Consider the following 22,228-nt stretch of genomic DNA (forward strand, 5'->3'; position numbering starts at 1 on the left):
ACCCACCTCAGGAGGGGACGAAGCTGCCTGCTCTGGAGTCCTGGGGACGTCGGGCCTTGGGAGGGGGTGGAGCAGGCGCCCTCCCCAGCTCCACCCAGAGTCCCTCTCTCGAGGCCCTTGGCCGTCGCCCCGCCAGGCCCAGGGCTGGCAGAGAAGGGACAGAAGGCCCCGTGGCCTTAACCTCCTCCTTCCTCCGGGGCCTTCGTCGAGGGGCGGAGAGGGGGGCAGAGAAGATTCTGGCCCTGGGGGTGGCTGATGGGGCCCTGTCTGGGGGCACAGCCCCCTGGCCCCCAGGGGCAGCCTCTCCCGCCCGGGCGCGACCCAGCTGGCGGCCCACTCTGCAGGAGGAAGGCTTAGCCAGGCCCTGGGGGAAACCACAATTGGCTTCTGACATGACGCGTTGACGGGTTCCTGGCCGCTTCGCCCCCTTTGTGTCCCCGAGCTGCTGCGGGCATATAAGGGCTGTCCCTGGGCTCAGCTGGTGGAGGGACAGACAGAGGCCCGAGCCCCACCCACCCCGAGGAGCCTCAGGAGCAAGCGGGTAAGGCAGCGGGCGGTGGCCCTGTGGCCTCCTGTGGGCCCCTCTGCATGACGGGCCCAGAGGAGTCCCCCTAGGAGGGGCCTGGAGTGCCTGGTGGTGACAGGAGGGAAACCCCATCTTACAGATCTGGGCCCCAGAGAGGTCCCAGCGGGTCTGGGTGGGCTGGGGACAGGACGGTCCTATGGGCAGGAGTCAAAGGTGTCATTCTTCTCTAAGTCGCGGAACCTGGCTGGCTTCTCACCATGGGGGCTCCTGTGAGAGACCCCGGTGGTTGCGGGGACACTCTGGGTGAAACGAGGTGCACAAAGCCAAGACTTCTGCCGGCCACACGGCACCCACATGGCCCCTTGGTGCCAAGGAAGGGAAGGTGCCTCCTCCTCAGGGCATGTGGCTGCCGAGTCACCCCCTGCCCCTGGCGGCACCCGTCCAGCACACAACCAGGCGTGGGGGCCTGAGGCACAGTCCCCGCCCCGGGGAACCGACAGAGACGGCAAACAAGGACACTAACGCGGGCTGCGTGCATGCACACTGTGATGAATACCTTAACGTAAATACCCTGGTTGGTGCTCAGAGCCAGGCAGGTTTCTTTAGACATGTACAGGGGAAAGGCCTCTCCCAGAAGATCACGAGTATTTAGAAACTGAAAGATAAGAAATCAGCTGTGCAATGACCCAGGGAGGAGCCTTCCTTGCAAAAGGAAGAGCATGAGCAAAGGCCCTGAGGTGGGATGGCACTTGGCATACTCAAGACCCTGGAGGTCAAAGAGTCAGGAGCCTGGGTTTTCTTCCAAAGGCAGTGGGGATCCACCAAAGGGTTTCAGCAGAGGTGACAGGGGAGGATAGACGGTGTCTGATTGGGTGGGAACTAGTATGTAGCCGTGTTCCCACTTTCCAATCCATTTCCCTTTGGAGTGGAGCTGGGGAGAACGAGAAATGGGACATTTTAAGTCTCAGGGTTGCAGGTCCCTGATCAGCCGCACCTTCTAAAAGTGGCCCAGGAGCCAGGGCCCCCTGCTGTCCTGGAGGGCCCCTCAGGGGCTGTCTCCAGGTCCTGCCAGGTCCACCGGGGCCACACTAAGGCTCTGAAGTCACGTGGACTCAGCCTGGAATTCTGGTCCCGCCACTGATGAGCTCGGTGGCCTTGGCCGAGTCCCCTCCAAGCTCTGGGCATCGGTTCTGTGAAATGGGCCCACGAGGGGGGAAGCCGTGGGAGGCAGCTCTGAGTCCGCGGGTTTGGAGCTGCACGGAGCGGCGCGGCTGTTGGGCGCTGTGCTCCTGTGGGTGCCTCCCGCGGGTGAGGCTGCCCCGGCTGCGCTGGGAGGGACGGGCGGCCTGTCGGTCGGGGACAGGAGGAGGCCGGGGCCTGAGGAGCGTCTGAGGCCGGCTCCGCCCGGCAGGTGTGCGCCGAGGATGCTGGGCCTGTGCTCCCTGCTTCTGCTCTGGGGCCTGGCCGCGCCCAGCCACGGGCTGCTGGAGACGGTGGGCACGCTGGCGCGCATCGACAAGGACGAGCTCGGCAAAGGTGAGCCGGGCGGCCTCAGGGGTGCAGCCGAAGAGGGGCAAACGGCGACCTTCAGGGGACACCAGCCCCCCAGGCGGTGCTTTGCACCCAGCCCTTCCCCCTCTGCCCAGAGCCAGGCCTGGGGGCCCCAGGGTGGCTTCCTCCATCGCCATCAAGCCCCCGGTGGCCATGGGCTCCTGTCCCTCACGGTGCCGCCGGGCAGCCCAGGATCCAGAGCCCCAGCCACACTGCGGGCCCCGGGTTGACCTTCTGCACTGTCCTGTGCAAGTCCCCGCTCCTCTGGGCCTCAGTTTACCCATCTGTATAATTAAGGAGGGTCATGGGATTCAGGTGCCAGGCAGAGGGTTGTCACCAGCCCTGTGGCTGGAGTAGGAGGCTCTGGTGGTTTCTGTCACTGGAGGGTGACCTCTAGGTCAATTCTGACCAAAACAATTGTTTTCCCCGCAGCTCAGAGGAGGGGCGGATGCGAGGCCCTGGGCAGGGGTGGAGTTCTAGCATCTTCTATACCTGCCCTCTCTGCAGCCATTCAGAACTCGCTGGTTGGGGGACCCATTCTGCAGAACGTGCTGGGGACAGTGACGTCTGTGAACCAGGGTCTCCTGGGCTCAGGAGGGCTGCTTGGAGGAGGTGGCCTGCTGAGCTACGGAGGGATTTTTGGGGTCGTGGAGGAGCTATCTGGGTGAGTCCCTGCGGGGCCCGGGGACGCCCACCTGTGTACCCTACAGGATGTCTCCTGCTTCAGGAAATCGAGGGGAAATGGTCTCTTTAATTGGACGTGAGAGTGGAGCAGGAAGGGCGGGAACATAACTCCTGTACTGCATGCCTGGCAGGACAAGAAGGGCCACAGGCCACTATGATTGAGGTCCCACCCTGGAGTCAGTTCTAGTTACCTGCTGGGTGACCCAGAGCAGATTGCTTAGCCTCTCTGGGCTAATCCAGGTAGCTGCATGGCTCCCTAAATAACCTCCTTCAAGAACCCTGTCCTGATTATCTCCTCCCTTCCCCCCGCCCACCTTCAAGGTCTCCAGGGGACGTGCCACTTTGCCTTACACCACACATTTTACTGGTTTGGGTTTTTTCTCTCCTAGTACATCATAAACCCCAACCAGGATAAGTAGGATCTTTATCTGGATGGTTCCCTGCTGTGTCCCCATATCATAAATAGGACCTGACACATAGCAGGCATTTCCCACATATTTTTGAAGGAGTGAATGAGACATGTCACATAATAGCTAATGTCTGGAACTTAGTGACCGCTGCCCGGGGTTTCTGTGTGTGGCACTGTGCTGAGCATCATGAGTGAATTGTCCTGCTGAATCTGGGGCAGGACAATCATCAACTGCGCTTAGCATGTGAAGAGATTGAGGTCCTCGGCACGCTCCCCGACCTGGGGCAGGAGGGGACAGTGTCAGTGTGTATCACAAGCCACGCTGCCTGGCCAAGCCCAGGGGACATCAGTCGATGGACGGTGGTAAACCTGGGAATGTCCAAGAGAGTCCCCAGAAGGCTGAAGCCCGGGCAGTGCTGGGACCTGGGTGGCCTCCCTGGCTGCACTGTCGGAAGCTACTCGTGGGGTTGTCACTGTGTCCAGCTGTTGAAATAGCGCCCAGAACAACGAGTCCTTGATACCTGCTGTCGTACTGTTGGATTAAATATGTCTCCCGCCGGAGAAGCCCCCTGCGGGGTGAGGCTGGGCCTGAACCCGACATTGTCCTCACCTTGGGGAGCCACTGACAATCCCATGAGTTCAACAGTGATGGAGCGGCCCAGAGAGACAGGAGCCCCTTGAGGGTGTCTCCCTGTGGCCAAGACAAGCAAGGCAGGCTTCCTGGGGGAGGGGACCCTCTAGCCGGGAGGACCAGGTTACTGAAAGGGACTGTGGAGTGGAAAGAGTCAGGTCATTAGCTGGGCAGAACCTGGAGGACAGAGCGGGTAATGACCCAAGAGAGCCTTGTCCCAGAGGTCCCTTGGGTTGTGTGTATGTGGAGCCTGGGGGGTGCAGGTGGGGGCAATGCCAAGGTCAGAGGCCAAACCAGGGCTGAGGCTGTGGGGACAGGCGGGGAGAACCGCCTACGGCGAGGATGGTGGGAGAGGTACGGAGCACACACTGCACCGAGTCTGCACCCCCTTTCCCCACTTGTCTTTCCCTCACCCCTGCGAGTGCCGCCCAATTTACAGATGGGGACACTGAAGCCAGGAGGTAAAGTAACTGGCCCAAGCCTTCACAGGTGGCTCTGCAGGTTCAAGGTGAGAAGGAGACCCACCCGGGAGAGGCTCTGCCCTGCCTGGTCCAGGGTGGTCCTGGCCCTTGGTGGGGAGGGGAGCGGGGTCTGGGGTAAGCAGTGCTTCCCCCCCCTCAGGCTGAAGATTGAGGAACTCACGCTGCCCAAGGTGTCGCTGAGGCTGCTGCCAGGTTTTGGGGTGCAGCTGAGCCTGCACACCAAAGTGGGCCTGCACGGCTCTGGGTGAGTGTGCCCTGGGGGCCTGCGCCTACCGCACTGTTAGGGGGCAGCTCCCTCCTGTTCACCGACCTCCCAACCTACTGCCTCCCAAGGGACTCCCACCCTACTGTCCTGCTCCCCTCCCCAGAGACCACCGCCCACTGACCCCATGGACTCCCATCTCGCCCTCTCCAGACCCCCTCCACTGCCCAGGCCTCAGGGGAGCTGGTGGGAGGAGTGGGACCAGGGACGTGCCGCCGGGGTGGGCGTGGCCAGGGCGTGGCCTGGTGGGTGGGGCCTGGCAGCCCGGCCACGCCCCAGTGCCCGGTCTCGCAGCCCCCTGGGGGGCCTCCTGCAGCTGGGCGTCGAGGTGAACGTGTCGTCGCGGGTGGCGCTGGGTGTGAGCCCGCGGGGGACGCCCATCCTCATCCTCAAGCGCTGCAGCACGCTCCTGGGCCACATCAGCCTGCTGTCGGGGTGAGTCGCCCTGCTGCCCTGTCCCTACCGCTCTGGGGCGGCGGGGGCCTTAGACACCTTCTGGGTCCACCCCGGGTGGCCTGGACTCACCCTGCCCCGGTCCCCCTGGGTGGGGTCAAGCCCCTGCACAGATGGACAGTCTGAGATCCCCCCAACAGGACTCCTGCCCGCTTCTGGGCGTCCTCCTCCTCCAGCCCCTGGGGATCCTGCGTCCCTCTCACAGAGCTGGCCAGGGGGTCACCCCGATCTCTGCAGCTGCTCCAAGCTCTGTCCCTGCTGTGGCACATCAGAGGCCGGGCTCTGCCCCTGAGTTGCTGTGTGACCTCAGAGTGCCCTCCTCCTGGTCGGGGCCTCAGTGTCCCCATCTGTACCACAGGGGCTGGACCAGACTATCCGGAAAACACTTTTACATTCCTCCTTGGGGGGGGGGGCACCAGAGATGGGTGGGCTTCCCTGCACTCTGCGAATGCCATTCCCATGGGACAGTGGAGGCCCAGAGAGCGCAAGGACTTGCCAAGGTCACACCACTGATGAGGCAGAGATGGAGAGGAGTGGGTCTCTGCTGAGGTCCAGGCTTCCGCGGTGCTCGGCACCCACTCCCGGGGCACCCTCCCCGCCCCCTTCCTGTGTCCCCCCATTAGTGTCTACCTTCTAGCCCAAGGCCAGCACTGTTCCCGGGTTTGTTGAATGGCTCTGAACAGTGACAACACTTCGACAGCTTTGAGAGGGCTCCCAGGAATAGGGTGGCCCTGGTGCTCCTGTCCCCAGACGGACCTGAATGAGGAGACCCAGGAGGGGCTGAGCTTCTTGGACTCCAGAGGCTCCGTCCTGCTTCTCTGGGCCATCGGGGCTTGGGGAGGGAGGCGGGAAGGGGAGCCCAGCACCGTGTGGGTGCCCTGTGGTTGTGGCTCTGTGGGGCTGCGGCCCTGCACCCCAGGGTGCCTTTCCAGACCCACATGTTCCTTGTCTGCAATGTCGGGGAGACAGGGGGACAGGCATTACTGAATACCGTGGCACACTACCCACGTGCCACTCTCACTTAATGGGGCCACAGCAATCGGGCAAAGCAGGCACTGTCCGGAGGGGGGACCTAGGGCTGGCCCCTGGTCCTGCGGTGAGATAGGGCAAGGTTCACTCCCAGGTCCACAGAGCCCCAGCCCACCCACCAAGAGAGGGGACAATGCAGAGCCCAGCGCCCACCCGCCCCAACACCCGTGTGCACTGTCCCCGCGCCGCCACTGTAGCCTCACTGTCTCCCCGCCCAGGCTGCTGCCTGCGCCACTCTTTGGGGTCGTGGAGCAGATGCTGTTCAAGGTGCTGCCGGGAATGGTGAGTGCCCTGGGCCTGGCCCCTCCCTGGTTGTGGGTAGGGCCTCTCGGGCAGGATCAGGTGGCACTTCCTCTCTCCCCACCGGCAAGCCACCAGGTGCCCATGGACCACCTGCTGGTCTGGGGACGTGTGGGCAGAGTCTCCCCAGACCTCCAGGTGGCAAGGGACCCTGCCCCCAAATCTGCCTCTTTCCCCCCACCCTGTCTTTGCCACGTGTTATTATTGACTTGGTTTTTCTTTAAAAGACCTTTAGATTAAAATGGGGTCCCTTGTTCTAAGCGGAGCCTGTGCTTGGCGATCACCTCTAGAAGGCCACCCAGGAATATTCTTCCACATTGTGATTCATCTGCCCCAGGGGGCAACGTGTGTGTGGGGGTGACCTGTGACTGTGGGAAGCCTGGCTTTCCTCAGGGGGCAGCTGCAGCTGGGTATGGCCCAAGGCTATTTACAGAGGGTGGGGGAGCGACAAACCAGGGTCCCATAGAGAGAGTCAGGCCTCCCCCACTCAGCAGGCTGGGCTCCCCGTGGGTCCTCCAACAGGGAGACATGGCAGGTGGCAGGGAGACGGGGACCTGGGGCTGGCAACTCTGCCTGAGGCTTGAAGAAGCGCTGCAGGAGAAGGCCATGGTCAGTGCGGGGTCCCCACCAGGCCCCCTCTGAGGGGACTTAACAAGGGTGTGTGGCTGCATCTACACTGCGACCCTAATGGGGGCCTCCAGCCAGAAGCTGAGCTCTGGGTCGCAGAGAGGCTGTCGGAGTCCGTTGGCAGCACCCTGGCTGCCTGGGACTCGCTCCGCAGGGCACCCGGTGGTGCAGGGCTGTCCCCACCCGGCCAGTCCCCACCCGCCAGCCTCTGTGCTTCCCTCATTCCCCTGACCAGCCTGACTTTGAGGCCCCGGGCTGGGGCATCCCACTCTGCAGACAGCCCGGGCCTTTCTTCTCTAACCCAGCTGTAGGCCCAAGTGACTGGACGGGGACGGCCACCATCTTTGCCTCCTCAGGCACAGCCCCCGCTGGCCGCGGAAATGTGTCCCCTGTTTTCCCAGCAACCTCGGGGGTTCCTAATGGGGCTGTGTGACAGGGGGAATGGGCCTGGGCCCCTCTGGGCCCCTCCCTGCCGCACCTGTGTGTCCCCACCTGTCCCCACATTCTGCCTTCCCTTGGTGCCAGAACCACAGAGCAGGCCACTTAGAGGAAAAGCGCTGGCTCCTGCACCCGGGGCTCTGGCTCATGGCTCCTGTCCCCTGCCTCCGCAGCTGTGCCCCGTGGTGGACAGCGTGCTGGGCGTCGTGAATGAGCTCCTGGGGGCTGCGCTGGGTAGGTTGGGGTCCCTGTCCCTCCCTCTTGTCACCCCAGGGCAGCAGGCCCCGAGGGCGGCCGAGGTGCAGGGCCCTGGACCTTCCCTTTCCCGTCAGACTGAGGAGGCTGCCCTGGGGGCTGGGGGACCCCGGTGCAGGCCTAGGGCCAGGGGTGGCGCTCGATGTCCTCAGCCATCTCCACGTGTCGGTGCTGCAGAGCGACATCTGCTGAGCCCCTGTGGTCAGACACAGGAGGGGACAGACAAGAAGACTGAGGCCCAGAGAGCTCGAGGAGGGCGACCAAGGCCCCAGCGCCCCCAGCTCCCAGTCCCCTGCGCGGGTGCCTTTGGGGCTCACTAAGGGGCTTTGGAGAATGTCAGAATGTGGCCAGGAGGAGGAGGGGACGGGCAGGCAACTCCACCTGCGGTGCTATGTGAAGGGCAGGGTGACCACGTCAGGGGATGAGCTCCTGACTCTGCCACTTCGCTGTGTGGCCTCGGGCTGGTGACTTCAGGGGCCCCAGTCTCCTCCTCTGTGAGATGCGATGACAGTGGCACCCAAGCGAGGGATCAGGGCAGCGCTAGGCCAGCAGCAGGCGCTGGGCAGGTGCAGGGGCCACTATCACTGGGGACGGGCTCCCAGGGCATATCTGTCTGTCCTGTCCCCAACAGGCCTGGTGCCCCTGGGGGCTCTGGGGTCCGTGGAGTTCTCGCTGGCCACGTTGCCGCTCATCTCCAACCAGTACATAGAGCTGGACATCAACGTGAGTGCCAGGACAGAGGTCCCCCCTGTGCCCAGGGTGTGGCGGGGTGGGGACGCTGGGTCAAGGCCAGGGGGTGGGCAGCCAAAGACCCTCCTGGGCCGTTTCATGTCCCTGCAGCCCATCGTGAAGAGCGTAGCTGGTGATGTCATTGACTTCCCCAAGCCCCACGTCCCAGTCAAGGTGCCCCCCAAAGATGACCACACGTCGCAGGTGACAGTGCCGCTGTACCTCTTCAACACTGTGTTCGGACTCCTGCAGGCCAACGGTGCCCTCAACATAGACCTCACCCCTGAGCTGGTGAGTGTCCTCCCGGGGAGCCGTGGCAAGGCCGAGCTGACCGGCCACGTCATCGCCAAGCAGCCAGCCACCCGTCGTAACACGGGAGAGCTGACAAGTTGATAACGCGTGCGCCCGGCTCTGTACTTGGGGAGGACATTTGCCACTTCACTGTGCGGCAAGTGAAGCCTCAGTGAGACCTCTGAACCCCTCTCCACTCAGTACTCCAGGGGTCACTTCGATTGGTCCAAACAGGTCTAGGCAAGGAGGCCCCTTCTGACCTTGGAGTCCTTCTTGAGTCTAAGCTCATTTTATACTCAAGTGTGAGTGGCTGACATTTCCACTCCTCTCAAGATCAGACTGGAGTTGGAAAGATTGGGTTATGCCAGTGGGAGGTCGCTTGTGCTTTTGTTCCGAATCCTGGGGATTCTCTGCTTGCCCTCTGGCTCCTCATCACCCTGCGGGTCAGACGGCCCAGGCCACAGGCCCTCGCAGAGCCATTTCTCGGCCCCAGCCTTCCCGGGAGGCAGTGGGCTCTGAGCTCCTTGGGCTCCCCAGCAGCAGCTCAGGCCCAGGGGAGGAGGTTGGCCCCTCGGTTTCTGCAGGTGGGGTCCCGAGAGCAGAGGTGGCCTCGGGGAGGTTGGGCCGGGCCCTGAGTTGGGAAGCAGGTGTCTTTCAGCTGGGGATGGGCACGGTCATGCCAGGCAGAGACGCCGGGGTCAGCGTGTGTGGCGGAGCACCCTGTGCGTGTGGGTGCGGGCACCTGAGTTCTGTGGCACGAGAGAGGCCCTCGGAGGCCCCTGGTGCTTCTGCCCTCGCAGGTGTGCGGGGGTGAGTGCCTGGGACCCTCCCGCGCAGCGTGTCTGTGACTGTCCCGTGTGAACCGCTCTGTTCTGAGAAGGGGGCTTGTGCAGCTCGCAGGGTCTTCGCCACCAGGGGCCCGGGATGCGGGGCCATCGTGAACTGGCCACCTGCCGCTCAGCTGCCCCAGGGGCGGGTCCAGGCCCAGGGTGACCATCTTCTCCACCTTTTTAGGCAGAAATGCAGATTTATATAGAACCCCCTGGTTTGTAAACGTGGGAGGAAGTTCATATTGGGATAAAAGGCAAAGGTGTCCGAGGCCGGGTCCCGGGGCCTTCAGATCCCGCGATCCGCAGGGCAGTCCGAGGCCTCTGACGCCGGCCTGCCCCGCTCAGTTTCACCCTGGATGAGAGCCTTAGGTCAGGAGGCGTCGTCCAGGGAGGTGCGTGAAGGCGGGAGAAGCCCCGACCTGGGCCTGGCATGCGGTGGGTGCTCAGGAATCGCGGGCTCACAGAATCACCCCAAGTGTTTGTCACGATGTGTGCCAGGGAGGCGATGGGGAGGGAGGGACACAACTGCTCCATGTGCCCCGGGGCTCCTCGGCCCGTTTCTGTGTTCACCCCAACTCTCTCTCCCATTTGGTCTCCGGCCCAGGTTCCCAACAACGTCCCACTGTCAACCACAGACCTGGCAGCTTTGGCCCCTGAGGTGAGTGGCCCTCTCAGGGGCTTTGATCGCTGTAGCTCCTTCCCCCACTGAGGCTGAGTGGCCTCCAGAATCGTTCTCAACACAACCTTCCAGCAGCTGTGGGGAATGCTGAATCCAAATTCATACTACAGTGTGAAAGACTGACACCACGTCCCTTCCTGATAGCAGGTTTTGCTTAGAGAGGGAAGGACCAGGTTTTCCGGCCCGAAGGAGCCAACTGGACATTTTTCTACGACTATTGCTCCTCCACCAGGCAGAGATCAGGAGATTCTTTCCTCCAAGTGCCTTACTTCATCTTGATCTTTGTCTCCTCCTTCCCCAGTGAGAAGATGCGGGGCACTGGTTGGAGAGGGGAGAAAAGGGAGAAGAGGCAGGGAGGCAGGGAGGCAGGAGGCAGGGAGGCAGGGAGGCAGGGAGGCGGGAGGCAGAGAAGCAGGAGGCAGGGAGGCAGGGAGGCAGGGAGGCAGGGAGGCGGGAGGCAGAGAAGCAGGAGGCAGGGAGGCAGGGAGGCAGGGAGGCAGGGAGGCGGGAGGCAGAGAAGCAGGAGGCAGGGAGGCAGGGAGGCAGGCCTAACACATGGTCCCAGGGCCCGGCCTCAGCTTTCCCATTCATTCAGCTGAGGCTGGAATAGCCGCTTTACAACTGTGAGGATCTGAATTCCGACTAAAGTAGAAATGACTACTACATGGTCCTTATAGAAAAGCAGATTCTGACAGAGGCCAGAGAACTCGGGCATTCACCAAGAGGATGCAGGTGGCAGCCATGTTTGGGGGTGCAGAGGATCCACTCTGTGAGCTCTTGAAGGTGGTGATTGAAAGCAGCCTTGGGGCTTAAGGTTGGGGCTGCAACTTCTCAGAGTCCCTTGGCTAAAGGGCATGGGAGGAGTCTTAGGGAAGGAGTGGACTGGGGTTAGACATTCAGAAGAACTTTCTGAGGGCTGGAGTTGTAAGATGATGGAGAGGGCCTTGGGATAGGCAGGGGCAGCTAGGGTGGGGATCTGTGGGTGCAGCCAGCTGGACAGTGTCCCCCTCAGGAGCAGGGAGGCTGGGCTCCTCTCTGGAGCCTGAGCCCTTGGAGTCTTGCAGCTCTGAGTGGCGCTCTGTGGCTTCAGGTTCTGTGGACCATGAGGGTGGACCTGGAGATTCCTGGCCTGGTTGATTCTGCCCCTCGGAAAGCCTGGGCTCGAGCCACGGAGCCCCAGATTCCAACCTGGGAGTGTCCTCCTGTGATTCCACAATTCCTGTCACTTCTACGAGGCGTGACTAAGGACTCGGATGTCCTGATTGCATGATTCATTTAGCTGGTCCACGAATGTCAACTGAGCCCCCTAGTACCAGGCCCTGTGCCCCGTGCTGGTTCAAGCCCCACCTTCCCTTGAGGACACAAAAGGGTCTGGGGGCTGCAGACAGACTGCAAGCAGTACAGGAGGGTGAGGGATTGGTTACAGCCCGTCAGAGTGTGGGCTGGTGCTTTTTACAAAGGCCTCACTGAGGTGGCATTTAAGCAGAGGACAAAAGAGGGGAGGGAGGAAACCATGCAGTCACCTGGGGAAGACATTTCCAGGAGAGGCAGCAGCAGGTTCAAAGGCCCTGAGGCAGGAGCAGAGTGGCAGGTTGGAGGAACTGCCCATGGCCAGTGAGCCTGGAGGCGGGAGGAGGCTGCCAGCAGCAGAGGGTGAGGCGAGATGAGCAGGAGGCAGGGGGTGCACCAGGCGAGCTCTGTGTGCCTTGGGAGGGTTTTGCCCCTTCCTGAGTGAAGGAGCCGGCCTTGGTGGCTCTACAGGTCTGTCTCTACCTGAGTGTCAGCCTCATGGAGGCCAAGATAAGGCCCGCGAGGGTCAGGACCTCAGCACAGTCCCGGGGCCCAGGGGCTGCTCGAGGAGTGTTTGTTGACTGACTGATCGGTTCTAGTCGGGGCCTCTCGGCGGCCCTCATGCCCCCGCTCTGCTCCTGTCCCTCCGCAGGCCCTGGGGAAGCTGCCTCCAGGCCAGCACCTCCTGCTCTTTCTGCGGGTGAAGGACGTCCCCATCGTCACGCTCCAGAACAAGAAGGCCGCCGTCTCCATCCCAGCTAGCATCCGCGTGCTGTTTGCGGTCCCTGGAGGGAGCCCCGAATTCCTCTTCGAGCTGAATGGGGTCAGTGGCTCAGGCAGGAGGGGACCTGGCCCTGGGTCCTGCATGGCCCTGGGGGCCTCTCCCTGATTTCAGATGGAGGCCCCATGCAGGGCAGCCCTGTCACCGTCATCAGCTGGCTGGACGCCTGTGGCTCTGGTTGCACCTCTGACCGGCCCCAGGCCTGTCCCCTCTGGTTTCTGGGGACCTAGGAGTAGCCGCATCTCTGTGGCCTCCCTGCTCAGCTCTCTCGTGGACGCCCCCGTTTCCAGTGTGCCTCCTCCAGCCCTCTCCCTGGTCCCCAGTCACAGGCTGAGACGGGCCCCCTGCTGCCCCCTGACCCGACTCCCGAGGCCCAGCTCTGAGCCTGGCGTCCTGCCCACTGCCTCGGCCACCTGGCCTGCGGGACCGCTGCTGACCTGGGGCAGGGCCGCCCTCCCCTCCCTCCCCTCCCTCTGTTCACGCCTCGTCCCTGGTGGGGGCGCCTTCCCCCACCTGCAGGCTGGAGGGGGTTCCTCCAGTCCCCGCAGCCCCGATCCTGGCTCTGGTTCCAGCACCCAGTAGGGCTTCAGCAGGTTCGTGGGGGGAAGAGGTGGCAGAGCCCCGGCCGCCAGGTGGACCTGCCCGGTTCTGTGCGCTTCCCCACGCAGGCGCTGACCCTCAAAGCCCAGCTGGCTCCTTCGGCCACCAAGCTGCACATCTCCCTGTCCCTGGAACGGTAACGTGGGGCCCTGGGGACTGGGCCTTTCTCCTGTGTCTGGGAACAAGAGTTAGGGACACCCGAGAACGGGGCCGCCTGCTGTTTGTGGCACATGGGAGGGTCAGCCCAGGAGGGGACGGTGTGGCCACTCTGCAGGGGAGGAGCTGGGGGCAGAGAGGGCCCTGGGGGCCGCCTCCCCTGCCCCTTCTCTGCCCTGGGGGCCGCGGCTGCCTTCAGGACACAGAGCCCAGAGCCCTGCTGTGTCAGCCCCAGAGGCTGGCCTTGGGGACAGTGGTCCCAGAGTGTTGTCCAAAGCTTCGCCTCTCCTTTGACCAGTTCTTTCTCTAACCTCCCGTCTCTGTGGTGACCCGGCATCATGACAGTCATAACAGCTAAGGTGACAGTGTCCGTGAGGGTCCTTCCTTACACGTGCACAGCACTTTATAGTTAGCAGAGCCCTCTGCGGCCCCGGCTCACGTCGCAGGTGGCCCTGGGAGCAGGTTGCGGCCTCGGCCTCCCCTCCCAGGCCGTCAGGAGGTGGGGACGTGGGTCTAGGCCCTGGCCACCTGCACGAGGGCCAGCTGTGATCCTTCAATAGTTCGCTGCCTTTAGTGAGCACCTGCTGTATATGGGGCCTCCTGTGTCCAGTGCTCAGTCTGGGGAGGGCCACTCGCTGACCCAGGGTCTGGCTCCAAGGCCGTGGGGTCAGAGGGGGTGGTTGTGACGTCCCAGAAGAGACGTCATGTCCCTTCCAGTCCATTTTGCAGATTGGAAAACTGAGGCCCTGGGCAAGGCTGGCTAGCGGCCGTGCTGGCCCCCGAGCCCCGTTTCCGACCCCAGAGAGCGGCCTGGGCAGGCAGGGGGTCGGGGCAGAGCGCCTCCGCAGGCCCAGCCTCCCTCTTTCTCCGCCAGGCTCAGCCTCAAGCTGGCCTCATCCATCACCAACACCTTCGACGTAAGTTCCTGGGAGCGGGAGAAGCTTGGGGAGGTCAGGGCCTCGGACAGGGCATGGGAAGGAGTTGGGGACGTGTCACGAGCCTGTCTGAGCGGCCTCAGCTGGCCTCTCCTCCAACAGGCCACAGTGGGCAAGTGGGAGGGCGTGTGTGGCCCGTCTGTGGGGGTCACCGTATCCATCTCAGGAAAGGGAATCTCGAGGTCCTGGGTCCTCAGAGTTGCTGACCTCTAGGGCCCGACGGTCGGAAGGAACGAGGTCCCCAACTCAGGACATTCTCACACTCCGGGCTCCACTGGGCCCCGGGTTCCTGCTTCTCACAGAGTTCTGAGGCTCTGGAATCTCGAGACGGTCCCAAGTTCTAGAACATTCCCAGGCCCCTGAACTGACAGGAGCCTCAGATCAGACCCCACGGTTTCACAGGAGCCAGGACGCTTCCTTCTTCTCGGGCACTCCATGTCCCCACGTGCCACTCCAGGCCCTGCAGACCCTTCCAGGAGGACACCTGGGTCATGGGTGGAGGGTGAAGCCAGCCTCACTCCCAGAGGCCCCTTCAGGGTCCGTGGTGGACTGTCCACACCCTGGGCCCTGCGAGCACCAGGAGCTGCGTCCGCAGGCCTCGGGGAGGCTCAGTGGGGCCTCGGGACGTCCCTCCCTGGGCAAGGGGGCTCTCCCCGTGGCCCAGCACTGCCGTGCTCTGTTGCAGGTCTCCCGCTTGGAGAAATGGCTCAGCGATGTGCTCCAGGCCACCTACGTGCAGAAGCTCAACGGTACGGTCCCCTCTGCTCTCTTCCTAGTCACAGAATGTCTGACCTGTTGCCTTGCCCATGGCTCTGATGGGGACACGGAAGCCAGAGAGGGGTCGGTCCCCACTCGTAAGATGCAGGAACCAGGGCACCACCCTCTCCACTCACACCCCACTGACTCGCACCCGCACCACACCAGGCCGGGCCCCAAGAACTGAGCTGAGCTGGGTCCGGCCAGAAGCACCCACCATCCCAGTGGGAAGTAACCGTGAAACACGCGATTCCAAATAGGTGACCCAGGGCCGGCAAGGGATTGATGGAGGCTGTGGGGGGCTTGGCTGAGGGGAGCCACTGACACAATACAGAAAAGGGACTTTCTTGTTGGGGTGTAGGAGGTTGAATGGAGTTTGCCCATAGGAAGAGAATGAGCTGGTCCAAGGAAAGTTCTAGAATAAGGTCAGCAGGACCAAGCCTCCCTGGCTCTGAGACTGCCCTCCCCACAGCTTCTTTTTTCCAACTCTTCCTCCTTCACAGTGGACTTGGCGGTTGGAATTCCCTTGCCCAAGATTCTCAACGTCAATTTTGCCAATTCGGTTCTGCAGATCATTGAGGTGAGCTTCCCAAGCAGAGGGGCCTTAAGCTGGTGTCGGGACAGCCCTGTTTGACACTCCTGGGGCAATGCTCCACCTCGTCCTCTGGGTTCGGTCCTTCCATCATTTTCTAAATGTCTCAGAGAATTACAAGTTGCTTAGCTCAGGAATGGAGACTATGTGGCACGCGGGTACCGCTTCTTACCAGCTTGCCCTGGCAGACATCACCAATCGATCAGAATCCGCCCTGGGTAGACAAATTCTGTTGGATTCTAGTTTGTCTCCCCAGGAAAATGGAAGCTCAGATTTCCTCACGGAGTCACCGTTCTGCTGGTCCACGGGTAGCGAGGACCTGTGCTGTTCCTCCCTTATCCTGTGCTAGTGACAGACACCACTAATAGATTGTGCCACTTTTTCTTGCTGAAGATTAGCACAGCCTCACAATCCTGATCAAACCAGCAAAACTCTGATTCTTGGAACTGCTCTGGGAGGTGGGCAGAGCAGGGGTCCCCCTTTTCCAGATGAGGCAGAGGGAAATCAAATTTCTGGCCCAAGGTCACCCAGTCTTGTGGCAGAAATGGCACTTGAACTTAAGTCTCTTAAATCAGCAACCTGTCCCACATTGGGGGGTCCCTTATCCACCATTTCTGCATTTGTCCATGCAGTCATTCAAGGAGTGACTGACATCAGTGCTGGCCAGGGTGGAGGTAGGGATAACCGGTGGCCCAGGCAGAGGGGCAAGGCAGGGACGTGGGTACAAGGTCCAGAGGGCCTCATTGAGCACTCTTGCTCCTGGCAGAATGCTGTTGTACTGACGGTGGCGTCCTGAGACTGAAGTGGCCTCCACCCGCCTCATGACCTCCAGAGCCCTGTCCACCTGCCCTCTCTCCTCAGCTTCCCTCTGGTCTCTCGTCTGTGTTGGTGACAGTATAAGTGTCCCTATCCACCCAGGTCCACTCAGCTTGGCCTCGGCCTGGGCTGGGACTGCTTCAGAGAGTCCCCAGGCCTCAGTGCGAGTCCCAAGCCTTCAATAAACTGCTCCTCCATCTCAGTGCCTCCGACTGGTCTGTTCCCCAGTCACACGGGGCGCCTTGGCCCCGGCCTCGGCCTCTGATGTCCTCCCCAGCTGCAGGAGGAGCCCTTGGCTGACCTGGGTAGCCTCTGTGCCCGTCCTGCCTTCCTCCTGACCCTTCTCTCCTCCCGTCCCCCTCCTCCTTTTCCTCCTCTTCCTCCATCTCTCCGTCTTTGGCTCTGAGTCTGTCTGAGCCCACGCCTCTCTCTGACTCTGACTTGGGGACACTTCTCAGAAGGACCTCAGCTGGACTTTGAAGGGTGGCTGTGAGCCCTCCAGGGAGAAGAGGAGCCGGCCCTCCAGGAGGCGGGAATGAGTGAGGCTGGCGCTGTCCTGGTGGCCCCTGTTGGCTGGACAGCCGACGTGGACACACCCATAGGGAAAGAGCCCCTGGTGCATGGGGACAGCTGCCTCCCAGCAGGGCCTGGCCGGCTCCAGGCCACACGGAGGCAGAGTTGGGTTCTGCCTCGGGGTCCTGGGTGCAGTCTGCTGTTCAAGACGGGCCTCCTTGGTGAGGAGTGGCCCCTTGTTGGCACCTGGGGGTGGGCCTGAGGGCAGAGCGCCCCTGAAATCTTGGTGACTGGCTCTGAGGATTTGGGCTGGGACAGGAAGAGGAGGGCTGGAGCCCATCTGAAGGTTTGTCCACCAGGAAGAGCAGCCCTGAGGCCATCGTCCCTCCCTTCTCCCTCCTCTGTGACCTTCCTCCCTCCATGTGGCTGGTACCCGCCCCTGTGGGCATGTCGCGTTGGAGGTCAGCACTGACTCCTTTCTCCCGGGGCTCCTGATTCCCATGTGGTTCAGTGAGCGGCTGCTGGACGGCCATGTGACATCCAGCAGGTCACTGTCATCTGAGTCCTAGTGTCTTCACTGGTCACCCAGGAAGATGCAGTCATAGGGTCGTGAGGGTTTCACCAGCGCCCAGGAAGGCACCTCATCAGCAAGAGCACCGTGCCACCTCCTCTCCTCCTACGGCTCCTCCCCATCCCCCGGGTCTCCCACCCCCTGGCCGCACTCATTCTTGCCCTCATGTGACATTCTGGTCCACTGACAGCTCAGCTACAGGATCCTAGTTCTAACAGGAAGTGGCCCAAGTCCCCGGGTCAGGTTCAAGGCCTATAACCAGGCCCATGGGTGGGCATGGAGGGCACAGAACTGCCTCTGCTCCTCTGGCTCTGCCTTGGCCAGGTTTGTGCCACTACGACAGAGTGCCCGAGACTGGGTAATTTCTTACGAAAAGAAATTTATTGGCTCACGGTTCTGGAGGCCAGGAAGAGCAAGATCAAGGTACCAGCATCTGGCAAGGGCCTTCTTGAACTGTGTCATCCCATGGCAGAAGGCAGAAGGGTAAAGGGGAAGAGAGAGAGAACAGAGGGGGGTGAACTTGGCCTTTATAAGAAGCCACAGTAAGAAACCTACTCTGCCACAGTGAGAGTGGGGCCCTGTGAGCCAGACCCTCCATTAGGCCCCACCTGGCCACTGCCCTGTCTGATTCTCCCACTTGACCTAGAGTTCCTCAAGGTCAGGGACAGAGCTATGCCATGGTGAGTCCAGTACCTGCATAGAGTAGTGGTGAGAGCAACTGATGTTTATTGAGCACCTACTGTATACCAGACACTGTGTCAGATGCTTTACATCCTATTTTACATGTAAGGAAACTGAGTCTTTGAGAAGCAGAATCAAGAGAGCTCCTAAGGGGGAGAGCATGATTCTAAGCAGTATTTATGACCTTGATTTCAGAGCCAAGGTCGCTGCTCCAAAAGAGCCCTTGCTGCTCTGACTCTGCTCACAGATGCTTCTAGAAGCTTTAAGTGCATTATGTCACCAACTTCTCACATCAGTCCTGCTTTCTAAGAACTGTGTTTACCTTCACCCTGTATTTGAGGAAACTGAGGCACAGAGAGGTTAAGTGGTGTACCAAGGCCACACAGCCAGGCAGTGACAGGTTGGGATTTGAACTCAGCTCCCCCAGCTCCAGAGCCCCTTTTATGAGGGGGGCGGGGCTGAGGGAGGGGCCAGTGGTGGATGTGGGTCTGTTTCCCGATCTCAGTAACCCCTGTGTGACCCCACACATGCCCACTTGGCCCCCTGCATGGTTGAGTCACCCTCAAGGTGAATCACCTCCCAGGGAACCTGGAAGTCCTTCCGTCCAGCCCCCACAGGCTCCCCAGCTCCAGACAAAGGGGCCTTTGGGGTGCTAAGCCCGGGTGATCTCCCTGGCGCCAGGGCTGTGCTAATCCTCTCAGGATGGCCAGGGCCAGCCCAGGGGACAGATCAGCTGATGGCCACCAGGGACTGGCAGGTCTCAGGGCCGAGGGTGACGGAGCCTTGGTGACTGACACGCCCTTTGTGCCCACACTGCCCTCTGCTGTTTGCAGTGCCACTTGGTCCCTGTGCCCGGAGGTGGGGAGAGGCCCCTCTGCGTTTTACTTTGGTTTAGAAGGTGAAATGTTTGTTCAGCAAGCCGTTTCGTCACGCCAAGTGCCCTGCAATAGGGAGCCAGGGGACATTAAACGAGGAGCCCCGGGTCAGAGGACTCAGAGAGCATGGTGGCCGCGAGGTGCCCGCCCCTCTCCTGTTTCACGGGTGGGCACGGGTGCAGAGAAGGACAGTCAGCCGTGCGGGTGATGCTCAGGGCAGGTGGGGCCGAACTGACTCCTCTGCAGAAGCGGCTGCTTCCACGGCGGAGCTGAGAGGGGCTACAGTTCACTGCGGCTTCAGGAACATTCTAGAAGTTTCCTACCTAATCCTTGAAACCCTGCTAGAAAGGGTAGTACAGGTGGCGTGTGTGACTTTGGAGGTGCCTGTGCCCAGAACCCTTCTAGTGCCAGCAGGGACAGTAAGGCAGCCCTGCCCGGGCTTCCTCCTCATGCCCCGGAGCCTCCCCAGAGCCAGCAGGGACCCGGGTGGCCAGGACACAGCACCCACTGAGCCCCACCGCAGGCCAGGGCCTGCTCTCAGAGCTTTGCAGGACAGGACGGTCCCAGACACCATCTTATCACCTGAAGCGGAGAAGGGACGGCAGCAGGCACAGCAGCCCTCGATGTGCCCCCTGCCAATGGGGCAGCTGCGTGCCCGAGCGAGGCTGGCCCCAGGGACAGAGGAGGCTGGTGGTGACGTCAGCCCGGCTGGGCCCTCGGAGACCCTCCCTGGGAGCAGGAGCAAGTGGCCTGGGGAGGGCTGGCAGGAACACGAGACTCGGTGCCGCCTGAGGGCCAGCCTTGGCGGGGACAGAGAGCACTCTGTCCCTCAGAAGTGGCAGGTGGCAGGGGGCTGAGAAGAGGGAGCATCTGAAAACCCAGGGACAGGAGCTGGGCCGGAGTTGGGGGGTGGGACCCAGGGGGCCTCGGGGAACCCCCAGAGCAAGGGAGGGTGGGACACTTGTGTGGGAGGCCACACGTGGTCTGTCTGGAGAAAGGCCACCTCAGTGGGGGGCCCAGGGGACCCCGTGGCCCAGAGGAAAGGGAGCCACTGTGGGAAGCTTTGTGTAGCGGGTGACAACTTGACCAGTGGAATTTGAAGGAGGACGTCCCAGAGGGCAGGACTGCAGGGAGCCCGGGGGTGCCGCGAAGGGGACCGGGGGAGTGAGCGGGCGGCCGCGGGGACAGCCCTGGATGCCAAGGGAGGGCCTGGGCCGCGTCCCTGCAGATCCTGGAGGGGCAGTGGATGCCCCCGGGGCAACCGGGATTGACGGGACCAGGAAGCAGGGAGCTTTCTGGGGAGATGCTCTCTGTGGTGACAGGAGCGTGGGTGACACAGAGACATACAATCGTCAAAACTCTGCAAATGGCCGCTCAGGGTCTCTACATTTCACAGTCTGGGAACTTGACACAGAAGGGAAGACGTCGCGTGCGTGTGGATGTGATCAACCATGGGGCGAAGGCCGGTGTCCGCACCTGACCTTGAAATGCATAAAAAATAAAAGAGGGGCTGAAGGACGGGTGGACAGTATGACCAGGCACGCGACAGGGCAAACGGCAGCTGTGGCCAGCTGGTGTGGGCTGATGGGTACGCGGATCGCCCCCGAAAACTTCTTTCATTGGCTGTTTGCGTGATGATGTCATGATGACATATTTGGGGAAAAGTCTAGATCCTCGAAAACCTGCCTGTGCACGATCAGCCCTAAACCTGAGGAGCTGGGCCGTGTCCGTCTGCCTTGGTCCCCCAGCAGCCCGAGGAGCAGAGGCTGAGCAGGGTTGGATCCTGGGTCCCCTGGCGCTGAGTGTCGTCTGGGGCACCCAGCCTGCCCTCCATCCATCTGGAACGGGCAGAGCCCATCTGGGGCCTACCCCGGATTCCCAGAAACGGCCTAGACCAAGAGCGATCATGATAAAGCCTGGCTCATGTGACACCATCTGGGTCCGACAAGTCTTGGAATTAGCCACAAACCACAAGCCCTTGTGGTTTTGGGGCTAAATGCTCAATTTGCAGAGTTCCGGTCTCTCGTAATTCTGATCCCATGATTACACGGTGCGCCCCCCTCCGGGCCCAGAAGGCTGCTATATAAGGGCTGATCGTGGCCAGATTCCAAAGCAGAGGGCCTGGTGACCCGGACCCTCAGGACCGAGCTGCTGGGGCCTCCAGGGGTAAGGAGGACTCCCTTCCCTTTCCTGGGTCCAGGCCAGCAAGGGAGGCCAAGGCCTGGGAGGTGACCGGGAGACTGTCCCAGACTGGGGACATGTCAGGGTGAGCCCTCTCAGAGCTTGGGCATCTTGCCTGCAACCTCAAAAGTACCTACAAAAGGCCCGAGTCGGGCCAGGTGTCTGCGTGAGCAGGGCCCTGCTGGTCTTCCCCAGGGACGTTGACTTCCCGGGACATCTGTTACCTCCCTGACACTCCTCAGCTGCTGGTTGATGCTGGAAATTCCTGCCCTGGTGCCCATCTCTTTAACTGTGTCTGGACTAGAGCGCTCTCTGGGTTGGGGAGGTGAAGAACCACCTGAACATGTCAGCCCTTCACATTGTAGTGTAAATAAGCGTCTCCCACACTTTCCTGGGAGCAGATGGAAGGGGAAGCGTGGAGACTCCCTGGAATCCAGAAGAATGGAAACAAGGAAAAGAGGAGAGAGTAGACACGCGGAGGGACTGAAACTGACTATTTCAGTTTGGTTCGACTCTGCTCTCCGAGGCTGGCGAATGTGGCCTGGGAAGAGGGAGTGGGAGAGGCGGGCAGAGGGCGGCAACACGGAGGTCACCGGACGTCAGCCAGCTCACCCCAAAACACACGTGTGACCCCTCCAGGCTCAGAGCATTCCCGCCCAGGTCTGGTAGGATAGTCCCCAAACAAAGGCGCTGTGTACTAGACACAGCGTCCTGGCCACCAGCAAGCAGGCGCTCAAAGAGGTACAGACTTTTGCTCAAGGGTTTTAACCACGTGGAATAGAACTGAGTTCTCCAAGGAGGTTTAGGGGTGTTTGTTGGCTGCAGGAGGTTCAGAAGGTGGCCAAAGGGATGTGTGGGTGAGTGGATGGCCCCAAGGCAAGATGGATGGAAGGTTGGGTGGATGGGTGGATGGGTAGATAATGGGTGGCTGGCTGGGTGGGTGGCTGGGTGGGTGGAAGGAGATGGGTGAGTGGAGAGGTGGGTGGGTGGACAGATGGGTAAACCCTGGACACATGTCCCCAGAGCCTGTCTGCTACAGTTTCCTGTTTTTGTTGGCATTCCCATTGTCCCTCTGCCGGCAACTCAGTCTGTGGACACCATCTTGGGAGACAATCAGACGTCCCTTCTCTGGGATGGTTCAGTTCATGGCGCTGTTTTGTGTCACCAGACTCATTTCAGTTGGAAAAGTTGGAAGGTGGCGTGGGGGATTCTGGTCCTCTCTGCTACGTTAGCTTCCCCGGTCAGTTCCCCTGGCCTTGGGTCTCGGGTTGGATCCCAGTCTTGGCCGAGGGGGGTCTAATTCTG

The 22,228-nt window shown here is 61.5% G+C and overlaps 1 protein-coding gene across 1 annotated transcript; it reads left to right on the forward strand.

Annotated features, from left to right (window-relative positions):
- The first annotated feature begins 1,950 nt into the window (after nucleotides 1–1,950).
- Bpifb3 (BPI fold containing family B member 3) lies at nucleotides 1,951–16,082 on the forward strand. The gene is made up of 15 exons (XM_046434022.1): nucleotides 1,951–2,062; nucleotides 2,585–2,741; nucleotides 4,423–4,527; nucleotides 4,840–4,980; nucleotides 6,246–6,309; nucleotides 7,566–7,626; nucleotides 8,279–8,370; nucleotides 8,488–8,667; nucleotides 10,102–10,155; nucleotides 12,119–12,289; nucleotides 12,916–12,983; nucleotides 13,878–13,920; nucleotides 14,624–14,687; nucleotides 15,198–15,274; nucleotides 16,053–16,082. Exons 1-15 carry the CDS (start codon nucleotides 1,951–1,953, stop codon nucleotides 16,080–16,082), a joined length of 1,419 nt encoding a protein of 472 aa, XP_046289978.1.
- The last annotated feature ends 6,146 nt before the right edge of the window (nucleotides 16,083–22,228 follow it).

The sequence above is a fragment of the Marmota monax genome, unplaced genomic scaffold, assembly GCF_021218885.2.
Source record: "Marmota monax isolate L192 unplaced genomic scaffold, Marmota_monax_Labrador192_F-V1.1 WCK01_AAM20220418_F8-fsc00014, whole genome shotgun sequence".
NCBI classification, from domain to species: Eukaryota; Metazoa; Chordata; class Mammalia; order Rodentia; family Sciuridae; genus Marmota; species Marmota monax.